Source organism: Petaurus breviceps, unplaced genomic scaffold (assembly GCF_028583685.1).
Source record: "Petaurus breviceps papuanus isolate PSGF00001 unplaced genomic scaffold, PetGlider_PUasm1.0 138, whole genome shotgun sequence".
Lineage (NCBI taxonomy): Eukaryota > Metazoa > Chordata > Mammalia > Diprotodontia > Petauridae > Petaurus > Petaurus breviceps.
The window spans coordinates 31,025,446-31,050,542 of record NW_027185694.1 but is presented as its reverse complement, the minus strand read 5'-3'; the positions used below and the strand labels follow the sequence as shown (position 1 = coordinate 31,050,542).

The 25,097-nt window shown below is 37.7% G+C and overlaps 1 protein-coding gene across 1 annotated transcript in view; it reads right to left on the bottom strand.

The window, feature by feature from the left end:
* The window catches only part of XPO6 (exportin 6), a 143,953-nt gene that overhangs the window by 92,473 nt on the left and 26,383 nt on the right, over nt 1–25,097 (bottom strand). Inside the window, exons 4-6 of the mRNA XM_069064132.1 lie at nt 23,862–24,059; nt 13,207–13,366; nt 7,202–7,279 (exon numbers count right to left, since the gene is read on the bottom strand). Coding sequence (XP_068920233.1) covers nt 7,202–7,279; nt 13,207–13,366; nt 23,862–24,059 — 436 coding nt within the window. The remainder of the gene's footprint in view (nt 1–7,201; nt 7,280–13,206; nt 13,367–23,861; nt 24,060–25,097) is intronic.

Here is a 25,097-nt window from a genome sequence, read left to right as displayed (position 1 = left end):
TACAAATAACCATTTCTAATAAAGTTTCACTAAAATAAAGCAAAAGGAAAACTGAAATCACTTCTTCCAGCAAATACCTGCTCTCCTTATCAGACGCACTGCAACCAAGGCAAATGCTGGTTTAGAATACAAATTTACATATAAAATGTCATGAAAAGGAATAGCAGAAGATTATTTGCACTATCACCTCAAACAGCAAAAAGTGGTAGGGGGGAAAATTATTCTGTTTAAAACATAGAATAAGACTAGATTACAAAAGGTCAGTGCAATATCATTTTAAGTGAAAATACAACAAATAGATGGTAGAACAGATATGCCAACATTTCTACAGCAATTCATTTTCATCAACGGCGGCAGAACAACCACACTGGGACTCCACTGCCTCAGCACACAATTCACATCTAGGTCCCAATGAGTAAAATTAATGTATTCTCTGAAGTAGCTACATAAATCCTAATTTGTGCTACTCAGAGTTCTATTTTTAAAACGGTAACCAGCTGCAGTCCAATGGAAATTATCTGATCTGAATGTGAATTTGCATAAATGACAAGGCACTTAAGGAGGAGGACACTGGAGGAGGGGGTGAACAAGATGAACACACACAAAAGAACCGAAGATGGAGGGAGCAGAGAGAACGGACAACAAAACCAAAGAGAGGTTCCTTTCTGTTTCCAAAATCTCATGTCTCCACTAGGATAGAAATTTCTTTGAAGCAACTACATCTCAAAAGGAAATGTGATCATGTAAGGCAAAAGCTACATCTGCAAAGAATATGAAGGATGCTACAAAAAACAAAACAGAAGCCTCATGTCAATACACCTTAATGTGAATCCCTTATAAAGAAAAATAAAAACAAAAGAAATTCCATTCAACATATACAGCTGACATCAACTATATACAACTTCAATTTGAAAGCAGCATAGTATAATGAAAAGAGTTACTCAGAACTCTCACTAATTCATTTTTTGACTGTAGGCAAATCATTTCCTTTCTCTGGGCCTTAGTTTTCCCCTGTAAAATGAGAAACCTAGACTAGAAGTTTTTTAAACGTCCCTTGCCAGTCTAAAACATTCTATCAAGCTATGAATAAAATCTACCAATCTGTCATTAAAGTGGTAACACCATCCTTTCAATATAGCTCTACTTTCATTAAGACTGCCCACCACATTTTCAATGCAAACTTAACCAAGGTTAACAATTCAACTGTAATAATGAAATGTGATACAAAAAATTCCTCCTGCAAAATTCAGACTTTGCCTGGCACTCTTCATGGCTGAATGCTGTTTGTGTCTTCTGGTATTATTTACCAACTCAAATGGAACCCTGCAGATTGAGAAGGAACCAGTTTGTACAGGACAGTCATACAAAAGCTATTTTCAGATTAATATTTAAGCTTTTATTTTTTTACAAACAAAAACTCAACAACTATTTTAATCTGCTTAACATATGGCTCATACTGCAAATAATTACAATGTAACTATTATTAGCAGTAGGCTGAGAAATATGACTATTTAAAATGTTTATTGAGAATATAATTCGGTCCAGGTATGACTACTCCTCATTCATCCCACAACTGGGTTTAAAACTGCAAAATGAGAGAGGATATTTCCTGAAAATTCTAACTCCTACTATCACTCTCAAAATCTGTAAATTTAAAAAATTAATGATCTCACAGTCCCTTTACCCTGGCTGCCCCAACAATTCTCAAGTCCACTTTGACAAGAAAGGTATGAGTAATGGCAGACAAATGTGTACAAAAATAAAAGAACCCAAAATTAAGCAAAATTCAGAATGGGGAGTGAAGATAAAATGAATCACAGAAATTAGAACTGAAATAGTTCTCAAAATAACTGCAAAAAACCATATGAAAGATTGCTCAAAATCACTAATAAAAGAAATGTAAATCTAAACTACTCTGGAGTTTCACCTCATACAGAGTACACACTGGCAAAGATGATTAAAGATGTGAACAGTCAATAAAGACACTGTAGTAAGGAGGGCACATTAAAATCCTATCGGTAAAATGCTGAATTGTTCCAGGAATTCAGAAAAATAATTTGGAATTATGCTTAAGTAAATAAAATGTCCATACTCATTGACCCAAGGATCCACTGTTAAGTATATATCCCCAAGAGGACAAAGATAAAAAAGAAAGGTTCCATAAACACCAAAATATTTATATAGTAGAATTATTTGTAGCAACAAAGAAAAAAAACTCACAATATAGAAACCCACTGATTGGAGAATGGCTAAATAAATTGATAATAAAAATATTGGATACAAAAGTAAAGAAATGTACAAATGCAAAAGTAATGGAATATTACTGCAGCATAGGAAACAACATGAAGACCACAGAGAAGCATAAGACATGATGTAAAGTGAAGTAAGCAGAACTAAGAAAATAATAGATACACTAACAATATAAAAATAATCAAAACAGAAAGAAATTCAACACTTTATAACAACCAAGCTTTTCCCCAAAGAAGAAATGAGAATATGCGCCTCTCCCTACCCTCCACTGGAGAGGTAGGGGGCTATGGATATGAAAAACTACATATACTATCAGTCAGATGATATATTCATTTAGTTTTATGGAACTGAATTTTTTTCCTTTTTTATTCTTTTGTTACAAAGGATGGATCTCTAGGGCAGGGGAAGCAGAAGGGACATATATGAAAATAAAGGTAATACAAAAATCAAAATAAATTTTTAAAAATTAAGAGAAGGAACTTTAGAAAGATCATCTAAAGCTAATGTGTATTTCCCAACTCTCCAGAATGTTTTATCTTCAAACCTCAGTCATCTACCTGGCTGTGCTACCTTAGCCTAAGTAACATATATAGGGTAAACATAAATTCTAGCCAGCATTATAGACAATGGTTTGTGTAACTAGTTAAAAATAACCAGCTCCAACTACAAAAAAAGTGACTACTGTATGCAACTTTGGCAAAATTATGCTGGTTTCACTTTCATTGTTTTTCCTTTGTGTTCCTCAATGTACCATGCAGAGATGAAAGGCTGTACTATGAAGTATAGAGGCTGAAAGAGAAATAAGAAGACAAATGGTAGGATACACATGCTGAGAAGAGCCAGCAAAGAAAGAAAAGTTGCTGGCCCAAGATAAATCCCTCAATAAACATGGTAATTATTTTGTTGTAAACAGCAAGACATAGACACAAATCAAGTCCTTAAAGACAGACAGCTCCTACTTCAGAGTAGGATGATTTCCAGACAAGAGTTGGTCTAGTTCTGTCAGGTCCACTGAGGAGCTACTGTCCATGAGAAGCCCCAAATGGATCAATGACTCACACAGAAAAAGGTAACGTCAGAAATAAAGTCGAAGAGCAGGTAAAAAATTACCTTGAAAATCTATGGACAAGAGTTCATGATTTAAGCAAAAGAAAAGATCACAAAAGATAAAAAGAAGTTTTGATTACATAAAAGTAATAAGATTTTGCACAAACAAAAACTCATACAATTAAAGAAGAAAAAACCCAAATGTACAAAAATATCTATAGTTGCTCTTTTTGTGGTGGCAAAGAACTGGAAACCAAGGAGATGCTCTGCCCTGGAGGATGGCTAAACAAATTATGTTATATAAATGTAATATAATACTACTATGCTATAAGAAATGATGTAAGGGATAGTTTCAGAGAAAACTGGAAAGATTTGTACAAACTGATGGAGAGTGAAGTGAGAAGAACAAGAACAATTTTAATGATATAAAGACTGAAAAATAAATAAAACAAAAAAATTTTAATTTCAAGAGAACCGAAGGCCAGAAAAAAATTACAGATATATAGGACAGTTTTGAGCGTTACATGTCAAATGTATAACAAACATATTTAAAAAGAAAAGCAAGTTGTAAATAAGAGATTTGCAGATTTATGTATAATCTTCTTTCTGCTCTATTTATGAAAATACCCATTTTATATGGTGTCTAAGCTTGGAATTAAAAAAAAAGTGCTACTGCTTTCTAGGTAGCTTCCTATTAGTGATAGAAAACAAATATATAAAAAGGATAAACATTACCATCCATTTAAATCCTAGTCTGATGACTCTTAGAGGAAAAGTAACCCTAGGTTTCCTTGTCTCCTCAGTCTAGAAAGGTTTCAAGTCCAGAGCTTGTGACTAGATATGTACCTGTTGTCTTAGCTAGAACCAGCCTACCTAAGTTCAGAGTTCTGTCACCAAAAGGTTGATTAGGTAATGATTTTGTCAGTCACAGGAACTCACAAAGACTACGAACATAGAAAGACACCCTGTACCAGCACAGGGATACGCAAACCAATGAAATGATAAATACTGACACTTTGAAACAATGTCATCAACAGGAAGGGAGAAATCTATCTCAGAGCAAGAAGCAAATGTCAAAAGGGACCACAACAAAAGGAAGCCAACAAAGAAAAAGGAAAGGTATGCTGGGTGTCATAAAACTCCTCTATCACTTAAAGGAAGGAAATGGAAATGAAAAGTATCATGGTTACAGATCCTGACCCACTGTCTGCTAGTAAAACTTCCATAAGGAGGAGCTCATCTTTTTTTCATTTTTGATCTTCCAAAAACACCTCAGTTTTTATTCTTCTTAGTCTGCCATCTCATCTAAAAAATTATACGGCTCTGTTTCCATCTGCTGTGGTGAGTAAAGAGATCACAGAAGGCCTCTGACAAGAAAAGACTCAAGGAATTCTCCTATGGCTTGACAAATAAACAGTATATTTCTCCTATAATATCCTGCTTCTACTACACTCAGTTTTATCAGTGGTTGGCTAGGGCTCCTCCTTCAGCTCCACAAATCAGTTTTCATCCTCTATTCTACACTTAGGATCAGAAAGGGTAGTCACTATTTTAAAAAGAATGTAGACAAGAAATTGGATAAAGCACCTCAAGAGCCAAATTTGAACTAAACCAAAAGTCAAGCTGCTAAATTTGGTGTTAATTTGGTTAAAATATCATTTAGTTTATTCATACAAATGATAAGTACTTCTCAGAACATGAATTTCCTTAGTCTAAAATGAAAAAAATTAACATAAAGTTTTCCTTTATAATTGGGCCTATGGTGGGAGAACTCAATCTTCTCCAAGTTACATAGTTTAACTTAGGATTTTGACAGACCAAAAGATGCTCAACATATCCTTTTTTTTTTTTTAAAGAAAATTTTAAGTCATGAACACTGTGATCAAATAATGAAGATGATGACCTCATCTGGAAGGCTTACTTTTGGGAAATACTGCAGAAGCTCCTGCTTCCCCCTTTAAAGTGTTTAAAAAAGGGGTGTGGGGAAAATCATAACAAGTGAATGTTAAAAGTTTTTTCTTTTTCTTTTTTAAAAGGAGGAAGAGAACTTGTGGGATTACATAACTCCTTTGACTTGTTATTGAGACCAGTTCCTCAAACAACAGTGCACTAAGTTCAAGATTGGAGCAAATTCTAAGTAGAAATGACATTATCTTCCATTTTCTGTTGTGACTTAATTTTGCCTATACAGAAATATCTACTCGCATTATTTATACTTAACATTTCCAACAATCGTAAATTCAAAAGGTGGTAACAAATTAATTTTGTCTTGCAAGCCACAAGGAAAACAGTTTTCTTTGGACACAACTGCTTAGTAATCGGCACATACCACTAAATGGAGACAACCTATATATAGTTCTTTCACTTAAAAAAAAAAACGTTTTTAATCAAGTTAACTGCCACAGTCAATGTTAAGAACAAAGTTTGCATTAATGCATCTAAAGATAAATCTAGTTGCAAAGTCATACCACACTATCAAAAATATTTCCCTTTGCAAACTACAAAAAGGAAGAATTTAATGGCATCTTTAAATGCCAAAGAAACCAAAACTGTCGCTTTTAAAACCATGTTTCTATTTTATTTTTTATTCTATCATTCAACCAATGAATCTTTTAAGTTGCATATATCTACCCTAAAATAAAAATCTCATCATAACTGTATAGAACTTTCTTGTAATATTTTAATACAATCTAAGATTCTCCAAAGTGAATTTCTTTTCAATGTAATGGTACTTTGATAAATAGAGTTAAGAGTAAATAAAAATCTGCAATAAAAGCATTCTTCTATCATAAGCTTCTCACAACTCTATCTTTCAAAAATTAAAACCAAATTGAACAATTAGATAAAATTGTCTAATTTCAACAGGCCTTTTTCTTATGGGAAGGATGTAGAAATAATTCTAATAAAACACTTCGAGTTTTACTGTAGAGGAAGTGCCAATTCACAGGATGTACTACTCTACTTGAAAAGCTTTTGTGACCACTTAGTTTAAAAACAAGAAGTGCTCAGAAACAAAACTTCTTCTGTCTACCCATCCTTGAAAATGGTCATTTTTCTCGAGATAAATAAGTATGATTTAGAACTATTTGATCACCATTGCAAATGCACGAGTTTTTATTCAAATTATATGCAACACTAAACTGATATGTCCAAGTAAAAACAAAATGAATCACACTATACAATGCTCCAACGTACTCCGGCCATTTTCAATTCTCTCAGCTAACTGTAGGATAAAAGTACACTGTGCTGTAATATGGCGATCTCTGGGCTGGCTACTTACTGGGCAGTTTCAACATGCAGCTATAAAACTGACTTGTCAATCTCACAGCCTATTGGCTTTAGCAAGGGAAAAGCAGCATGCCATGATTGAGGGAGGAAGCAAAAAGTCCAGAGATATCAGATTACTGGGACTGAAAATTCAGAATGAAATTAAATGAAATGTATTCCTTTAGAATGAGCAAAAAAACGGGAGGACCCGGATCGGTTCCGGCCTCAGATACTTAACACCCACACAAAAAAAACTGGCTGTGTAACCTTGGGCAAGTTACTTAACCCCAATTGCTTTAAAAAAAAAAAAAAAAGAATGAGCAAAAAAAATTGGAAGGGAAGATTTCTTTTAGATGTAATAATAGGAAGAAAAGTTTTTGTTGCAGTATTTGGAAGCAGAAGACCTGAATTTGAATCTTAACTCTGTCAATGACTATATGCATGCCCTCAGGAAAGGTTTCATATCTATAAAATGAGTAAATCTCTACAGAGCATTATGGATCTAAATCTATGATTCTATACATTTGTTAGAGTAAAAAAAAGTCAAGGAAGTCATCATCTTGATTGATCTGGCTAAGATACTGCTCTAAGACACTAAGCTTACAACAAAAGGATGTCATGGTATTGCAAACCATACCACTTTCTCCTGCGGTCGGGGATGGTGGTGGAGTGGCAGCAGTAACACTGTGTTTGTCCCAAATAGTCTCCAAAATGCCTGCAAACAGAGGAATACAGTTTAGTGTCAATCAACATTTATTAAATACCAACTATGTGCCTGGCACTGTGCTAAGTGCTGGGGACAAAAAGATTCAGAAGATAATCCCCACCCTCAAGGAATTCATAAACTGGATCTAAGCACTCCTGCCATGAAAAAAGTAGGAAAGTTTGGGGGAAGGGGAACAGTGGAGAGATTAGTTAGGTAGTAATTTTAGTCAACTGACTTGTGGTTGGAGAGGGCAGGGAGAAGGGAGCTACAAAACAGACAAGATTGCTGTCTCTCAAGGAGTTTCAAATCTGGCTAAAGTCTAACACACAAGAAACAATATTATCAATACATAACGAAATGAATTAAGTGTTCATAGGATAATAGATTTAGAATTGGAAGGGACCTTAGAATTCAACTTCTCCAATCCTCTGATGCTAGGACTTAATTTAGCAGCAGATAAAAGGGAGCCACTGAAGGTAACATGAAGAAATAGTTTCATCGGCAACAATACTCACACTCAACATTTTAAATGCCCATACTAAATCAAAGTATGGTGCTAGACAAAGGGAAACAAAGACGAAAAGGAGTAACCCCTGTCCTCACAGAGCAAATATGCTACTGTGTGGGGGAGGGGAACACTGGAATATAACACATACACAAATAAGATACAACATCATAAAGCCAAGGGAAGCCAAGCACTAGGAAAATCACATCGGGGAGATATCACTTGGAGGGAGGAGGTAAATTAGGGAGTTTGAAATGACAAGTTGTACTTTAACATAGCCCTGAAGAATTTCAATGGGCAGAGATGAGGAAGGAATAGGTTATTAAATAAATGAATGCACAGAACTGGGGTAAAGGACTGAAACACAGCAAGTATTCCAGTTTGAGTTAAGCTTTAAGCATGCATGAGAGGGCTAAGTGTGACATGAGACTGTGAAAGGTAGGGTGAAGCTAGACTGTGAAAGCCCTTAAATAATATGAGGGTAAGCAGAAACTTCTGTAATATCCTACAGGCAATAATGAGCTACTAAAAGTTTCTGAGCACAGTAGTAAAATAGATGGTTAGACTTGTCAATATGAAAAACTTTCTTTGGCAACTGTGTAAAGGGTAAACTAGAGAAGAAAGAATTTATCCAACCAGACATCTAATTAAGAAGAGGCAGTCAGAGTGGGCTAAGTGTGATAAGGGTCTGAAACAAAGATGGTAACAAGGCTAAGTGAAGAGGAAGCATGGATCACAGATTCAGAACCACAAAAACTTCTAGTCCATCCTCCTCATTTCATAAGTCAGCAGAGCCCTCATTTGAAGCAAGATCCTCTGAATCCAAATTCTTTATTTTTCAAATGCTTTATTAACTTCTGATTTACATCAATCATTTCCTCCAGATTTTGAGTTACAAATTTTCTCCCCGTTTTTCCCCTACCCACCACCCCAAAATAGCAGTACCACAGGATATCCCCTCCTCCAATCTGCTCTCTCCCATATTTTCTCCCATACCCCTTTCGACTTTTCCAGTGGATCTCTATGCCCCAGTGCCTGTATATCTTATTTCCCAATTACATGTAAAACAGCATTAATAAGTGTGTGTGTATATATATATATGTATATATATATATTTGAGTATTTGATTTTAAAACTTTGAATTCCAGATTCATTCCCTTCCTCCCTTGTCACCCACCCTTACTGGGAAGATAAGCAGTTCAGTATAGGTTGTACATGTGTGGCTAATGCAAAACAATAACACAGTAGATATACTGTAAAAGACTGACTATATTTCCCTCCCTCCTATCCCACCTCCCACTTGCTCTATTCTCTACTTTGATCCCGTCCCTTTTCAAAAGTGGGTGCTCCCAACTTCCCTCCCCCCCAGCCTGCCCTCCCTTCCATCATCCCCCTTACTCTCCTGGAGGGTGAGATAGCCTATTTAGTGTGTATTTCATTCCCTCCTCAAGCCAAATTCAATGGGAATAAGGTTGACCCATTCCCTTTTGCCTTCCTATTCTTCTCCTCCATTGTAACCATTTTCCCTTGCCTCTTTTTTGAGAGATAGTTTACCCCATTCTGTCTCTCCCCATCTCCTCTCATTATATTCCTCTCTCACCTTTTAATTTCACCTTTTAAGTATCATCCCTTCCTGTTAAATTTGTCCTGTGCCCTCTATGTATACCTGTAAACATATATACACACATTCACATATGTATTCATATGCCCATATACCCTCATATATAGACATACATATATTTCTATTCCCTTCAACTATTGAGAAAAGTTTCAACAGTTACAATTATTGTTTTTCCATGTAGGAATGTTAATAGTTCAACTTTGATAAGTTCCTTATGACTTCTTTTCCCTGTTTACCTTTTCATAATTCTCTTGCTTCTTGTATCTGAATGTCAAATTTTCTATTCATCTCTGGTTTTTTCAGCAAGACTGCTTGAAAGTCCTCTATTCCACTCCACTGAATGACCATGATTTTCCCCTGAAACATGATACTCAGTTTTGCTGGGTAGGTGACTCTTGGTTTTAATCCCAACTCCTTGGCCCTCCTGAATATCATATTCCAGACCCTTCGATTCCTCAGTGCAGAAGCTGCCAGATACTGGGTTATCCTGATTGTGTTTCCACAATATTCAAATTGTTTCTTCCTGGCTGCTTGTAATATTCTCTCCTTGATCTGGGAATTTCAGAACCTGGCTATAATATTCCTAGGAGTTTTCTTTTGGGGATCTTTTTCAGGAGGTAAGATCGGTGGATTCTTTCAACCTCTATTTTGCCCTCTGGTTCTAAAACATCAGGGCAGTTTTCTTTGAGAACTTCCTGGAGGATGATTTCTAGGTTCTTACTTTGGTCATGGCTTTCAGGTAGTCCAATAATTTTTAAATTATCTCTCCTGGATCTATTTTCCAGGTCAGTGGTTTTTCCCATGAGATATGTCACATTGCCTTCTATTCTTTCATTTGTTTGGATCTGTTTAGCAGCATCTTGATTTCTCATTAGCTTCCATTTGCTCCAATCTAATTCTAAAGGAATGATTCTCCTCATTGAGCCTTTGAGATTTTTTTTCCATCTGGCAAATTCGGCTTTTTAAGGCATTCTTCTCCTCACTGCCTTTTTGAGACTCTTTTGCCATTTGAGTTAATCTATTTTTTAAGGTATTATTTTCCTCAGTCAGGATGACTCTCATTTCGTAATTTTCTTGCATTGTTCTCATTTCTCTTCCCAATTTTTCCTCCATTTCTCTTATCTGCTTCTTAAGGTCCTCTATGGCCTGTAACTAGCTCATATTTTCCTTTGAATAAAGCTTTTGGTGCAGGAGTTCTGACTTCACTGTCTTCCTCCTGTTCCATGCTTTGCTACTTTTTGTCCCAAAAATAGGAATCTAATGTTGGAATCTTCTGTCTGCTTTGTTTCCTTTGCCTGGTCATGTCGCCCCTCAGTCACTTGACCCCTGGGCTTTTTGCCACCAGAGTAGGACTCTGCCACCAGACAGGGGAATTTTCGTCCCAAATGCTGGGGTTTTCTCAACTCCTGGAGGTATTAGATGGGTGCCCTCTCTGAGGTCTCCACATGCTCTGGCAGGCTGGACACACACCCCAGGACCTCCACCCTAGACTGCAATCCAGATCCAAGAAGGTTAAAGCAAGAGTGATTACCCCTCAGATTGGTGCTTGGTCCCCCTACACCCTGCAGGCCAGGAGCTGAAGCTGCCACATGGCACTGGCTGGATGTGCTGGCTACTTAGCAGCTTCTTGCCCCAGGGGCGAAAGCCACGAACTCCCACTTACTGGATCCCAAAGTCCAGACTGCACTGACCTCTCACTTTGTCCTTTGCATCTATGCATTGACAAATCTGGAAATGGCCACAGCTGCTGCTGATCTGGAGTCCCTCAGGCCGGGGCCTGGTCAGGCCCGACCTGGGGCTAAAGCCTCAGTGTGGGGCGGAGCTCGGCTCCTAGAGTGCTGAGCTGGTCGATTCCTGCTGGCCTGCCTGGCTGTCCTCAGAGGGAGGTTAGCTTCTCTGTGTTATTTTGTGGGTTCTGCAGCTCCAAAGTTTGTTTAGAGTCCCCTTTTATATGGATTGGGGAAGGTGGAAGCCAGAGCCCAGTTGAAGTCCTGCTTCTACTCCGCTGAATCCAAATTCTACTATATCATGATGGCTTTTGGATTCAAAACATAATATGGAAAAAGACTCAACAGAACTTGGCTACTGACTGGATGCACAGGTGAAAAAGAATTTTAAAAGGCTCCGATATTTATACCCTATGTGACTGAGAGAATGGTGATATTATCAACACACACACACACACACACACACACACACACACACACACCCTCCCTGCACAGTCAATAATTATAAATCAAAACACTGGATGATTATCTCCAAGGAAACACATGTAGGGAAACAACAGAGTCAAAGGAAGAACCATGGGAGGAAACTCATATTTAACATTTGGCAGGAGGACACTGAACAAGTGGAGGCTAAGAAGAAATTATAAGACAAGCAAGAGAAAAAGGAGAGAAAAGTGTCATAGGATTTAATGGAAAAGAATATATTAAAGAAAAAGCCACGGTCAACTATGTCAAATACTGCAGAAAAGTTTAAAAGGAAAGAAACTAAGGAAAGCCACTAGAGACCTTAGAGGGACCATTTATTTATGAAGCCAGACTGGAAAGGATTGAGAAGCAACTGGATAGTAAAGATGTAGAAACAATAAAGGGGAAAGTAACAAACAATGATGACCTGAGGAAATAACAGTGTCAGAATAAAGTTTTAGGACAGATGAGCAAATAGCAGAGAGCAAAGAAAGAAAAAGGTAAGAAAGAAATAAAGGAAAGAAGTATGAGAGAGATTCTGAAGGAATGAATCAGGAATGGATTTATGAGATGATCAGAAAGTAGAAATGATGTCAAGTTTTTGATCAAGGCTAACTTGGAATACTCAGGGTACACACAAAGAGGTTGATGGGGAAAATATCATTTATTAAGCAAATACTCCATGTAGAATCTTCTGCAAGCCACTAAAGGAGATACAAGATAAACATTATTAAAGCATAAGAAGACTTACTGATCAATGACTTGGGAATTCAAAGTTCAAATCTTAGCTCAGCTGCTTCCTAGCTGTGTGACTTTGAGCAAGTCAATTAACAACCTGATCTGGGTTTCTTCATTTGTAAAGTAAGAAAAATAATTCTTGCACTGATATTTCATACAAGTTTTGTCCCATCTCCCTTTTCCTTCAGCAGTGAAAGAATCCAAGATCTTGAAGGGACCTTGAAAGTTTATTATTTCCTTCTCCCACCTAGTACAGTGACCTTCAAGCACATAATGGTCACATCCTCTATGATCATGAGCCTCCCTGACTACTACTGAGTAACATTTAAACTCCACTGATTACCAAGCCCTCTACAAGTACATTCCTCCCAAACTTTCCAGCCTTATATCCTATCACTTAAATCTCCATATAATGGATGATCTAGCCAACATGAATTATTCTGCAACACCAGAGCTTTCCCTAACCTCTCTCTGTTCCATACAATTAAATTAGCCTCCCTCACTTTCACTTTCCGCTTACTGAATAATAATTACCCTTCAAAGCTAAACTCAAATGCCTTCTCTTCATAAAAACTTCTCCAGAGGGAGATGACCTTACTTTGTTTTTCAAATTGTCTACAAGTTTATTTGTCTAGTGTCTTTCCCACTTTCTACCAAACTTCCTTTCAAATTATTTTAATATATTCCTGATTCAGTTTAAAAGCATCCTTATATCTAATTTTTTTTAACTAGAAAATGTTAAACCACTGAACTGACAACAAACTGTACAAACAAAAAGGACTTTACTTTAGGAAAATGTTAGCTGGCTTATAAATTTTTAGCACAGACATCTGAGTCACCACATGCTGGACACTTTTTTCAAAACTGTAATCACACTCACCTGTAAGCAGTCCAAGTACAGTTTGGACCTGGTCCAACAGCAGCTTCCGCAACTCCTCTTTCCGAGCCACACTGAGGTCTTCTCGGGGGCACGCCAGCTCTTCTGAAGTAGTTTTCAACATGATCAGCCCAAGGGGAGTGGTCAAAGGGGACTGTATCAACTGAAAGGACAATAGACAAGCAAGTTTTGAAGAAAGCCTATAAAAATTGGCAAGAATTCTATAGATGAACTTCATGTTTATAAAACATATTACTAAAACAAAGTGAAATTCATTTCCATGTAAGTTTAATATGAAAAAAGTTATATATACATAAAATACATAATCTTACATCTGGGTAACACTAATTTTTCAAAACACATTCACATTTACCTCATTTTAAATATAAAATTCTTAAATCAGGAGCTGAAATAATCTACTTCAATGAAACTACAAATAGACACATCTCACATTCAGGTATAGGTTTTAAAGAGCCTCATTATTAGGGTAGGACATTTAAACCACAGATTTTCACTTAATGATAATAGAATAAAAGTGCTGAGGGATTTTAAGACTCATTTTTCATTTAAAATCCTTTACAAGTCACTATTCTTTTACTTCACTCAGCTAAGTTTTTTGAAAGAGAGGAAAATTGAGGCACCTATTTTAGACAGTCTTTTCAAGGAGTTTAGCCACAAAGGATAGAAGAGATACAGGATGATAGTTAGCAGGAAAAGGATGATCAAGTTTTCTGAAGACGGAGGAGATATGGGCACGTTTATAGACAGAGAAGCAGCTAGAGACAAGAAGAAACTAAAAATAAGTGATAGAGTAGCGATGACAAGAAGGGGCAAACTGTTGATAGAAGATGGGATGGAATAGGATCTCTTGAGGAGGTAAAAGGATTAGCCTTGGTAAGAAGGCCATTTCATCATGTGGAATAGGAATCTAGGAGAAAATAATGGCAAAAGGCATATGAGCAATATGAGGTAAGGATGAAATGAGACGAGGAAGCTCACACTAAATGGTCTCAATTTTTTCTATAAAATATGAAGCAAGGTTCTCAGCTGAGAGGGTAGAAAAGGAACCTTGGGAAATTCAAGGATGGATGCAAAGGTTTAGAAGAGCTATGATGAATGGGACAGTGAGTTGATGAGAAAGATAGAGCAGGATTAGCTAGCAGCAATGAGGGCCAAGCTGAAGTCATGTGACATAGATCTGTAGTGGACCCCATCAGAATGGTTATATAATTTTCTCCACACCTTCATTCAGCAGCACATGTGTAGGAGCAAAGGCAATGTACAACTGATGAAATGATAAGGGTAACAGGAATTCATGTGAAGAGGATAGTACAAAAGTGAATTGGTTTACCAATGGGGAAAAGAGGAGAGAGTGGCTAGAATGGTCTAGCTTTCTAAGCTTTCTAGAATGGGAAATGGTTTAGAAGAGAACTGAAGAGTCAAGGGATTTGAGGTCACAGTGCACCTGAAGAGTAGGGTCAGGTAAGGGAAGGCAGAGGGAGAGATGAAAAGCCAATAGATTATGGTCAGATAAGGGGGTTTGGGAATTCTTAAACAGGTGATGGTTAGATCAAGAGCATGACCACCTTTGTGTATAACTGAGATGGGATGGAGGAGTAGGTCACAGGAAGTGAGGGGCTGAGGAACTGAGTGGTTAGTGTTTGAGGGAGAGTCAATGTGTATGATGAAATTCCCCAGCATGAGGGCAAGAGTTTGGGGGGAAAGAAAAATTATGAGCCAGGTACCAAACTCACTGAGGAAAGAATGGAATCAATAGACAATAGCTACCAGGATTTTTTATTGGGTGGTACATGTGACTCTCAAAGAAGGAAACATTACTGAGATATGGAAGATGGTGGAGAACCTGTAAGTGGAAATGGGGAGCAAAGACTATTGTAACTCCTTCTATTCAACCAGTAAGCTAAGGGGAATGAGTGAAGGTGCAGCGGGGTGGTCAAGGAGGCTCCAGAAGGAAGGAGCTAGGTTACATCTGGAAGATGGAAGGAGTAGGAAAAGAAAAGATACAGAATGTAGGGAATTTTGTTCCCTATGGAATAGGCATTTCAGAGGGCACAATGAAATGGGAGGATGATATTTAGCTGGAACTTTGGGGTGGAAGGGTTGAGAGGTGATAGGAATATAGAATCAGATGATAGAGGATAAGGAATAGGGTTTGGAAGATGACCTACAAGGATTCAGAATCACTGGAATATGTAGGATATGACCAGGGTGAGATGGTAACATGCTTCATTCTAGGACCTCTGGAGACAAAACTGATCAGTGTAGCAATCTTTCGAACTTGTTTTTCCTTACAAAACTGTTGTCCTTGTATAAATTATTCTCCCAGTTCTGCTCAATTCACCGTGCATCACTTCACATTACCCAGGATTATCTGAAATTGCCTTTATGTAATTTCTTACAGTCCAATACTCTATAACATACATATAATTTGTCTAGCTACTTCCCAACAATCTAAAGAGCAATATTATTAGATTCCCCTGTCACTTCCCTATCCTCACTTCTCTCCCAGTTGAGTTTCATATATTTGTGCAACAAAGTATTTCACTCTGTGTGTATGCATGTGTGTGGTGGGGGGAGGATTTTCCATTCAATCTTCCTTTGTCCGTTTCACATAAAAATGAGGCTTATCTGATGCCCACTCTCCCCAGCCTTCTTCTCGGTAAATTCTTCTCATGCACCCAAATCATGAGAAACAGTCAGTGTCACATACAGCTCCTCCCCATTTCTTCTTCTTTCTATACTAGTGTATTCCTTCTTTCACCTTCCCCTCTCTTTCACCCTTCAAACCTTCAGAACAGAATCAATCCTTATTTTCTTACATAATCCTCCTCAATATTCTTTGAATTAAAGTTTCTGAAGGCACATTTTTTCTTCTTTTCCATTAGAACTACACTACATCACTATATCAACCTACAACTCTCTCCAATTGCTCAAATAAGTTTTACCTTGCTGGGTTTACTATGAATTCTTGTGTTTGCATTTCAAAGTTCTTTCTCAGCTTCACTCGTTTCATCAGAAATGCTTGAAGGTCCTCTTTTTGAAAAAAAAAAAGTCATTTTTTCTCTTGTAGGAGTATACTTAGTTTTTCAGGATAACTTACTCTTGGCTATAAGCCTCTCCCTTTTGCCTTTTGGAATGTTGTATTCCAAGATTTCTTCTCACTCTGAATAAAAGTTGACAGATCTTGTGTGATCCTTGTGCTTCCTTAAAACTAGAATGCCTTCTTTGTAGATGCTTGCAGCATTTTTTCTTTGCCATGGGAGTACTGGATTTTGGTTATGATATTCTTGGGAGTTTTTCCTTTTAGGATACCTTTTAGGACAAGATCAATGGGCTCCTTCTACATTTACTTTGCCTTCTGATTCTAACAGAGTTAAACAATTCCCATTAATGATTTCTGGAAATACAGCTTTCCATTTTGGGGAGTTTTTTTTTTTTTAATCATGGTTTTGTTTTCACTAAGTCCAATCACTCAAATTATTTCTCCTTGATCTGTTTTCCAGGTCAATTATTTTTCATATCAGATAGCTTACATTTTCATTTATTCTGTTTTTTAATCTTTTGATTTTGATCTTTTGAATATTATTCTAAATGGTTTTTGCTGACATTAACTTTTTTATCTGTTTTAATTTTCAGGAAGTCTATTTCTTGGTTAAGTTCTATCACATCCCATCACGATTTAAAAGCCCAGGTAGAATCCTTGAAAGCCTAGGAGCAGAAACTTCAAAAATCCAAAGGAGCCTACCCCAAGCTACTCTTATCCTCCTGCCACTTCTTTTTTCTAGAGAATTTATTAAACTTATTTCTTATTTGATTTTTTCTAGGTATTCCTATAGGCTGTGTTGAAAACCTACTTTATCCTTTGAGTCAGCTTGCAGTTTTTATAAAGTTACTGTGTCTTTTGGGGGAATGTGTAGATTTGGAACAATTTGTAATACCGGGCAGTGCTTTCATTTAGCTAGCTCTAGTTCTCTAGTCTGAGTTCCTGAGCTAGAGCTTTGAGCCAGGGTCGGGCTCACCTCTACTCCCCATCTTCCACTGAGGCTTTGGGGCAGGGTGGTTCAGTCCTGTTTGGTCATGTTTTCATTACCCCTGGGTTCCTTCCCTAACCTTCAGCTCTTTGGGTTAGGCTCCCTAGATCTTTGAAGTTCAGAATGCTAGATTTTCAGGATCTTCTCTGGAATCTCAGTTTAGAGTGTTAAGGGCTTCGGAGGCCCTGGGCACCTCCAGTATCGAAGCCTGAACACTACAGCTTTTCACTGGCAGCCTAGTCTGTCCACTGTAGCACCCTACAGGTCACTGAATGGTCCAATCATTGTCACTTTCCAGGGTTTTCAAGGTCTGTATTCTGGGGTCTTTTAACCATAATGGAACTTTCTGACCACTCTGAAACTTTCTCAGGGCAGCTCTCTATTCCTATTGGTTCCAGACACAAGAACCTAAAGGCTATATGAGTCTTACCTCTGCTCATACTAGGAGGCCAGTCTGTGCTGACACTGGCTGTCTGGATAGGGCATCCTCTCCTACTGCCCATGTACTTCTGGATGACTCTTGTGAAGTTCTGGGCTGAAAGGAGTCACTTACTGTAGTTTCCCATTTGAATACTTAATCATTATTCTCTCTGGTGTAAACTTCAGAATTTTGCTGAAGTAGATGTGGGAGCCTGGGCAATCTGCCTCTCACTCAGACAATCATATTGGCAAGAAGTTAAACTGGGAATGTTTAAACTAGAGAAGACTTAGAGACTAAATGATAGCTATCTTCAAATATTTAAAAGGCTACTCCACAAAAGAATACTTTTACTTATCCTGCTTTATCCCAAAGGGCGAAACTGAAATCAAAGGGTAGAAGTTACAAAGAAGCAAATTTAGTCTTGATGTACAGAAAAATTTCCTTAGTGGAATGGACTGATAGGTTTTCTAGCAAAGCCTAAATGAATATTTGTCATGTATATTATAATCAAGACTCTTATCCAGATAACTGGCTGAACTCAACGGCCTCTGAGGTCCCTTTTCATCCCTTGGGATTCTGTGATACTCAATTTTCAAAAAACCCATCAAACAAATCAACCATTCTAAATGAGGATTAACTTAAGGATATGGAAACTTAGCCTAATGAAGAAAAGACTTAGGACATAAGGGGGCAGAGTCAGGATGGCAGAGTAGAAACAGGACCTCCCTGAGGCTCCAGCTCCCACCATCTACAATTCTTGTAAAAAGGGACTCTAAACAAACTTTGGAGCTACAGAACCCACAAAATGACACAGAAAAGCTAACCTCCTGCTGAGGACAGCCCAGCAGGCTGGCACAGTGCTCTGGGAGCGGAGTCCAACCCCACTACAAGATTTTAGCTTCAGGGTGGCCCTGACCAACCACCTGCTGGAGGGACTCCAGATCACCAGCAACTGTGGCAGTCCAGAATTATCAACACATAGATGCTAAGGACAAAGTGAGAGGTCAGTGCAGTGTGGACTTTGGGACCCAGAAGTTAGGAGTGCATCGGCTTTTGCCCCCAGGGTGAGAAGCCACTGAGGGCTGCCATGCAGCTTCAGCTCCTGGCCTGCAGAGTGTAGGCGGACCAAGAGACCAGTCTGAGGGGTAAGCTCTTGCTTCAACCTGCTCGGATCTGGATTGCAGTCTAGGGAGGAGGTCCTGGGGTGTGTGACCAGCTTGCCAGAGCATGTGGAGACTTCAGAGAGGGCACCCAACTAATACCTCAGGCAGCTGAGAAAACCCCAGCATTTGGGACGAATCTCCCCTATCTGGTGGCAGAGTCCTACTGTGGCAAAAAGGCCAGGGGTCAAGTGACTGAGTAGCAACATGACAAGGCAAAGGAAGCAAACCAAGCAGAGCAAACTAACATTAGACTCCTATTTTGGGGACAAAAAGGATCAAAGCATGGAACAGGAGGAAGACAGTGAAGTCAGAACTCCTGCACCAAAAGCTTCAAAGGAAAATACAAGCTGGTTACAGGCCTCAGAGGACCTTAAGAAGCAGGTAAGAGAAGTGGAGGAAAAATTGGGAAGGGAAATGAGAACAATGCGAGAAAATTATGAAATGAGAGTCAACAGCCTGACTGAGGAAAATAACACCTTAAAAAACAGACTAACTCAAATGGCAAAAGAAGCTCAAAAAGGCAATGAGGAGAAGAATGCCTTAAACAGCCAAATTTGCCAGATGGAAAAAGAATCTCAAAAGCTCAATGAGGAGAATCATTCCTTTAGAATTAGATTGGAGCAAATGGAAGCTAATGACTTTATGAGAAATCAAGATGCTGTTAAACAGATCCAAACAAATGAAAGAATAGAAGGCAACACGAAATATCTCATGGGAAAAACCACTGACCTGGAAAATAGATCCAGGAGAGATAATTTAAAAATTATCGGACTACCTGAAAGCCATGATCAAAGAGAGAAGCTAGAAATCATCTTCCAAGAAATTCTCAAGGAAAACTGCTCTGATGTTTTAGAACATGAGGGCAAAATAGAGGTTGAAAAAATCCACCGATCTCACCTCCTGAAAAAGATCCCCAAAAGAAAACTCCTAGGAATATTATAGCCAGATTCTGAAATTCCCAGATCAAGGAGAGAATATTACAAGCAGCCAGGAAGAAACAATTTGAATACTGTGGAAATACAATCAGGATAACCCAGGATCTGGCAGCTTCTACACTGAGGGATCAAAGGGCTTGGAATATGATATTCCAGAGGTCAAAGGAGCTGGGATTAAAACCAAGAATCACCTACCCAGCAAAACTGAGTATCATGTTTCAGGGGAAAATATGGCCATTCAGTGGAATAGAGGACTTTCAAGCATTCTTGATGAAAAAACCAGAGTTGAATAGAAAATTTGACATTTTGATACAAGAAGCAAGAGAAGCTAAACAGGGAAAAGAAATCATAAGGAAATTATCAAAGTTGAACTATTAACATTCCCACATGGAAAAACAGTAATTGTAACTACTGATGAAACTTTTCTCAGTATGAAAACAGTTAAAGGAGATAGATAGATAGATAGATAGATAGATAGATAGATAGATAGATAGATAGATAGATAGATAGACAGACAGACAGACTTCTATATAGAAGGGTAGATGGGCACATGAATACATATGTGAATGTGTGTATATATCTTTACAGGTATACAGAGATAGAGGGCACAGGACCAATTTAACAGGAAGGGATGATACTTAAAAGGTGAAATCAAGAGGTGAGAAAGGAATATAATGAGAGAAGATGGGGAGAGACAGAATGGGGTAAACTATCTCATATAGAAGAGGCAAGGGAAGGAATCAAGGGGAAGAATAGGAAGGCAAAAGGGAATGGGTCAACCTTACTGTCACTGAATTTGGCTCGGGGAAGGAATGACATACACACTAAATAAGGTATCTCACCCTACAAGAGAGTAGGAGGGAAGGGGATGAGAGAGGGGATGATGGAAGGGAGGGCAGGCTGGGGGGGAGGGAAGTTGGAGGAACCCACTTTTGAAAAGGAATGGGATCAAAGTAGAGAATAGAACAAGTGGGAGGTGGGATAGGAGGGAGGGAAATATAGACAGTCTTTTACAATATATCTACTATGGTAATGTTTTGCATCAGCTACACATGTACAACCTATACTGAATTGCTTATCTTCCCAGTAAGGGTGGGAGACCAGGGATGAAGGGAATGAATCTGGAATTCAAAGCTTTAAAATCAAATGTTCAAAATATATATATATTTATATACTATTATTAATACTATTTTACGTGTAATTGGGAAATAAGTTATATAGGCACTGGGACATAGAGATCTACCTGCCCTACTGGAAAAGTCAAAAGGGGTATGGGAGAAGATATGGGAGGGCAGATTGGAGGAGGCGATATCCTGTGGGACTATTTTGGGGAGGTGGGTAGGGGAAAAAGAGGGAGAAAATTTGTAACTCAAAATCTGGTGGAAATGAATGATGTAAATCAGAAGTTAATAAAGCATTCGAAAAATGAAAAAAAGAAAAGACTTAGGATGGACATGACAACTGTCAGGCATTTTGACAAATTGTATTTGAAGGGCTTTCAGTTGGACAAAGAGTAGATTTGTTCTACTTGAGCCCAGAGAGGCAGATTTCAGTTTGCTATATTTTTTAAAGTGTTCTAATAATGAGAGCTATACAAATGAAATGAGGCTAGCTACCCTGAGCATGGGGGATAGATGGAGAATAATTAGGTTCCTTTATGCTAAGACTCTTCATTAGTATTAACCACCTACTATAATTTGGCAAGATCTACAACTTAAACTGAAAACTCACCATGACTTGTACTGAAACAGAAAAACTTAGTAGGTTGACTCAAAAGATTTTATGATAACCAAGTTGACTCTACAACCGGTTTTGCTTTGCTGCAATTACACCTGATAAAAAGTTTTGCTTCATTACCAGGAATGCCAGTAATCAAGCAGCAGTTTTTCTTTGCATATCTTAAATACTAACCACATGCTAGTTCCCACAGAACGTTAACAATAAAAAAAAGTTAATCACAGAATTTTAAAGTTTAGAGTACAATCCTTTCATTTTACACATGAAGAAACAAATCCAGAGAAGTGACTTCCCCAAAATTACAAAGCTATTTAGGGGCAAAAGTGAAACTGAAATCTGTCTCATTACTCCCAAACACAGTGTTTATTCAAGTACACCATAAATATTTTAAAGTTAACAAAGGCAAGAGTTTAAAAAGTCCACATTTCCGACTGTTTTAAAGATATCTTGAGTTCTATGTCCTACTACAACAGCCCCTCATCACTGCCTAAACAGACTATGACAGTACTCGAACACATGTTCCCTTCTCCATTCTCCCCTCTACAATACATGCTACTGCCAAAGGAATCTTATTTATATAGATTTGATAATGGCATTGATATATTAAAAAATTTTCAGTGGCTCCTTTTTGCCTATCAAGTTAAATTCAAGTTTCTTTTTCTGGCATTTAAGAATCTCTAAACAACCTGGAATAATTGCCCTTCTTAACTTTATTTCATAATATTCTCCTCTACGAACACTACATTATCACCCTCTGCTACCCTGATTATATCCTATATTCTTCTTATATGTGTTTATACTCTTTAAGAAGTCTAAGACCACACTCTCTCTCTTCAGCTACACATTTGTTTAAGCCACTTCCTCCATGAAGCCTCTGGCGATAAACCCAGGGGAATAAGGATCCTTTCCCCCTCAGATGCCATGTAAATTTTTTCTTGGAACTTTCAATAATGTTATACAGCAGAGATGCCAAATACAAAGACCACAGCCTTCAAAGCTCCAGCCTGAACCAGATGACAATGTAACAGAAAATATTTAACAAAATAAATAAAAATGTGATAAAATAGATCATATTACATTTTAAAACTAAGTTTATATGCAACTTGCAGGGATCCTTATGCATGGATTAGTGGTCCCCAGTCTATTTGAGTTCAACATCACTATGGTATAGTTATTTGTGCTGATGTCTTTTGCCCCTACTGGACTCTCAGCTTCAGGAGAATAGATGTTAGGTCTTATCTAAACTTCTCTCCCCCAGTACTTAACCCAATAAGCTTATAAAAAAACACCTGTTGAAATAAATCAATAAGATAGGATGAAAGGGAGAAACTAGTAAAGAAGATGGACAACCAGGGCGGCCAGGTAGCACAGTGAGTAAGAGTACCAGCCCCAGAGTTGGGATGACCTGGGATCGAATCCGGGCTCAGATACTTAGCACCACACCCAGAAATAACTGGCCGAGTAACCCTGAGCAAGTTATTTAACCCCAATTGCTTAAAAAAAAAAGATGGACAACCAAAAAAGGTTAGTGATGCTTCCAATGAGACAGCTGAACAGTAAGTAGCCAAGAGTCAGCTTCCTCCACTGATTAAGAAATACTGACAGGACTTCCAGCCAAGATGGTGTCTGATATAAATAAAACCATTGGAAACTAGAATGTATCAAACTGAAATCAGTGACTCCATTAGAGATAGCAAGAAATATTAGAACAAAATCATAAAGCTGTTTCCTAGGTATCTGAAAACTATAAAAGATGAATGACAACACGTTTTTAGTTTGAAATTTTCTAAATCCAAAACTAATACATATTCCATTCTTCAGATAGTTACACAGAAAATAGCTAGTAAAAATGCCAGAGGTCATCTTATGTTTCCGAGACTCAGCTACTGCTAAACTACTCAATAAGTCCTCCTGGTACCTTACTATTTACTCTGGCCTCTCCCTTCCATGACAAACAAAACAGGGGTTTTCTTAAAGACAGGGCCACTAAAGGACCCTAATGTTGCTTACAGGTGTAGTCCAGTAAATTCCCCAACTATTTTTTACACATTATTCTCAGCTTACCTTAAATTCTTTCCCATGTCAACTATACGAATTAGAAGGATTTGTTATTTATCAAGAGAGGTAACAAATAAACAAGAATAACCTTAATAGTTTTTTTAAATAGACAAATTTTTCATTAAAAAAAAAATTTGTCTTACACACAAATCTTGCTAATATATTACGAAAATATTTAATCTTAAAACTTCTTTACAAGCCAAGAAGGAAACAACCTGTGTAACAAATTTCTCAGGATAAGATACCCAAAACTCCTGAAAAGGTTCATCAGATTCCTTAGGCATATTCTTACCTGTAAAATGTTTGTAAAAAAGTCATGGTAGAACATAGGCCAATCTTGGCGGCCAATATCAACAATAACTTTGCAGAGTTTGTTTCGGATAAAATAAGGTAAGGTTTTGTGGTGAGCTAGAAGGAGCTTGGGCAGGCAGCTTCGGATTTCCATCTTATCCTGGGATGGGACTCCCAGCCACATTTTATTGATCAGATTCTAAAAGACAATGAGGATACACTTTATGTTATTTAGCAAATCACATATGCAAATAAATTACTTTAATTACTAAACAAAATATATAAGTTTTCTTACCTGAAAAAATTTAAAATTACATGTACAAACTGGTTAAAAATTTGATTTATGATAGAGGTTGTAAAACTTTCATCTGAACATTTTCCAAAGTAGCAGAATTATACTGTTCTTCAGCTTTGTATTTGGATTAGGAATGAACAGTGCGGGGGAGGCTAGTTGGTGCTGTAAATAGAGCACCAGCCCTGGAGTCAAGAGGACCTGAGTTCAAATCCGGCCTCAGACACTTAAAACCAGCCATGTGACCTTGGGCAAGTTGCTTAATCCCAATTGCTCTGCCTTCTCCCTCCAAAAAACAAAAAGCAAAAAACAAAAAAAAAAAAAAGGAATGAACAGTGCATGTAGCCACTACTCATCCATCTTTTTTCCATTTTTAAAATGGAACAATAGGGGCGGCTAGGTGGCACAGTGAGTAAAGCGCTGGCCCCAGAGTCAGGAGGACGCGAGTTTGGTTCTGGCCTCAGACACTTAACACCCCCACAAAAAAAAAAAAAAACTAGCCATGTAACCTTGGGCAAGTTACTTAACCCCAATTGCCCTCCAAAAGGCAAAAAATAAAATAAAATGGAACAATACTTATTCCATGGCAAAGACGGCATGTAAGACCTTGCCTCTACCTTACTACATATAATACCCAATGCTGACTAATTTGAAAAGTACATTCTACATTTGCCACAGAATCACAGTTCTTATTTTTGCCTGCTTGCTGATTTTCTTAAAATGTACAGTTTATAATGATTATAATATTAAAAGTATCATAACACTAAAACAGAATAAGACTGCTTATCTTTTCTAAGGTATGAAACATTTTAAAATTTAAAATGGTAGGTTAGCCACATGAAAATCTGGGACGAATCATACCAAGAACTACTAACTTTTCAACTATGAGGTTAAATGTTCACATAAACCCTGACTCTGCCCAAAATCACTTACCCTCAGCTTCCA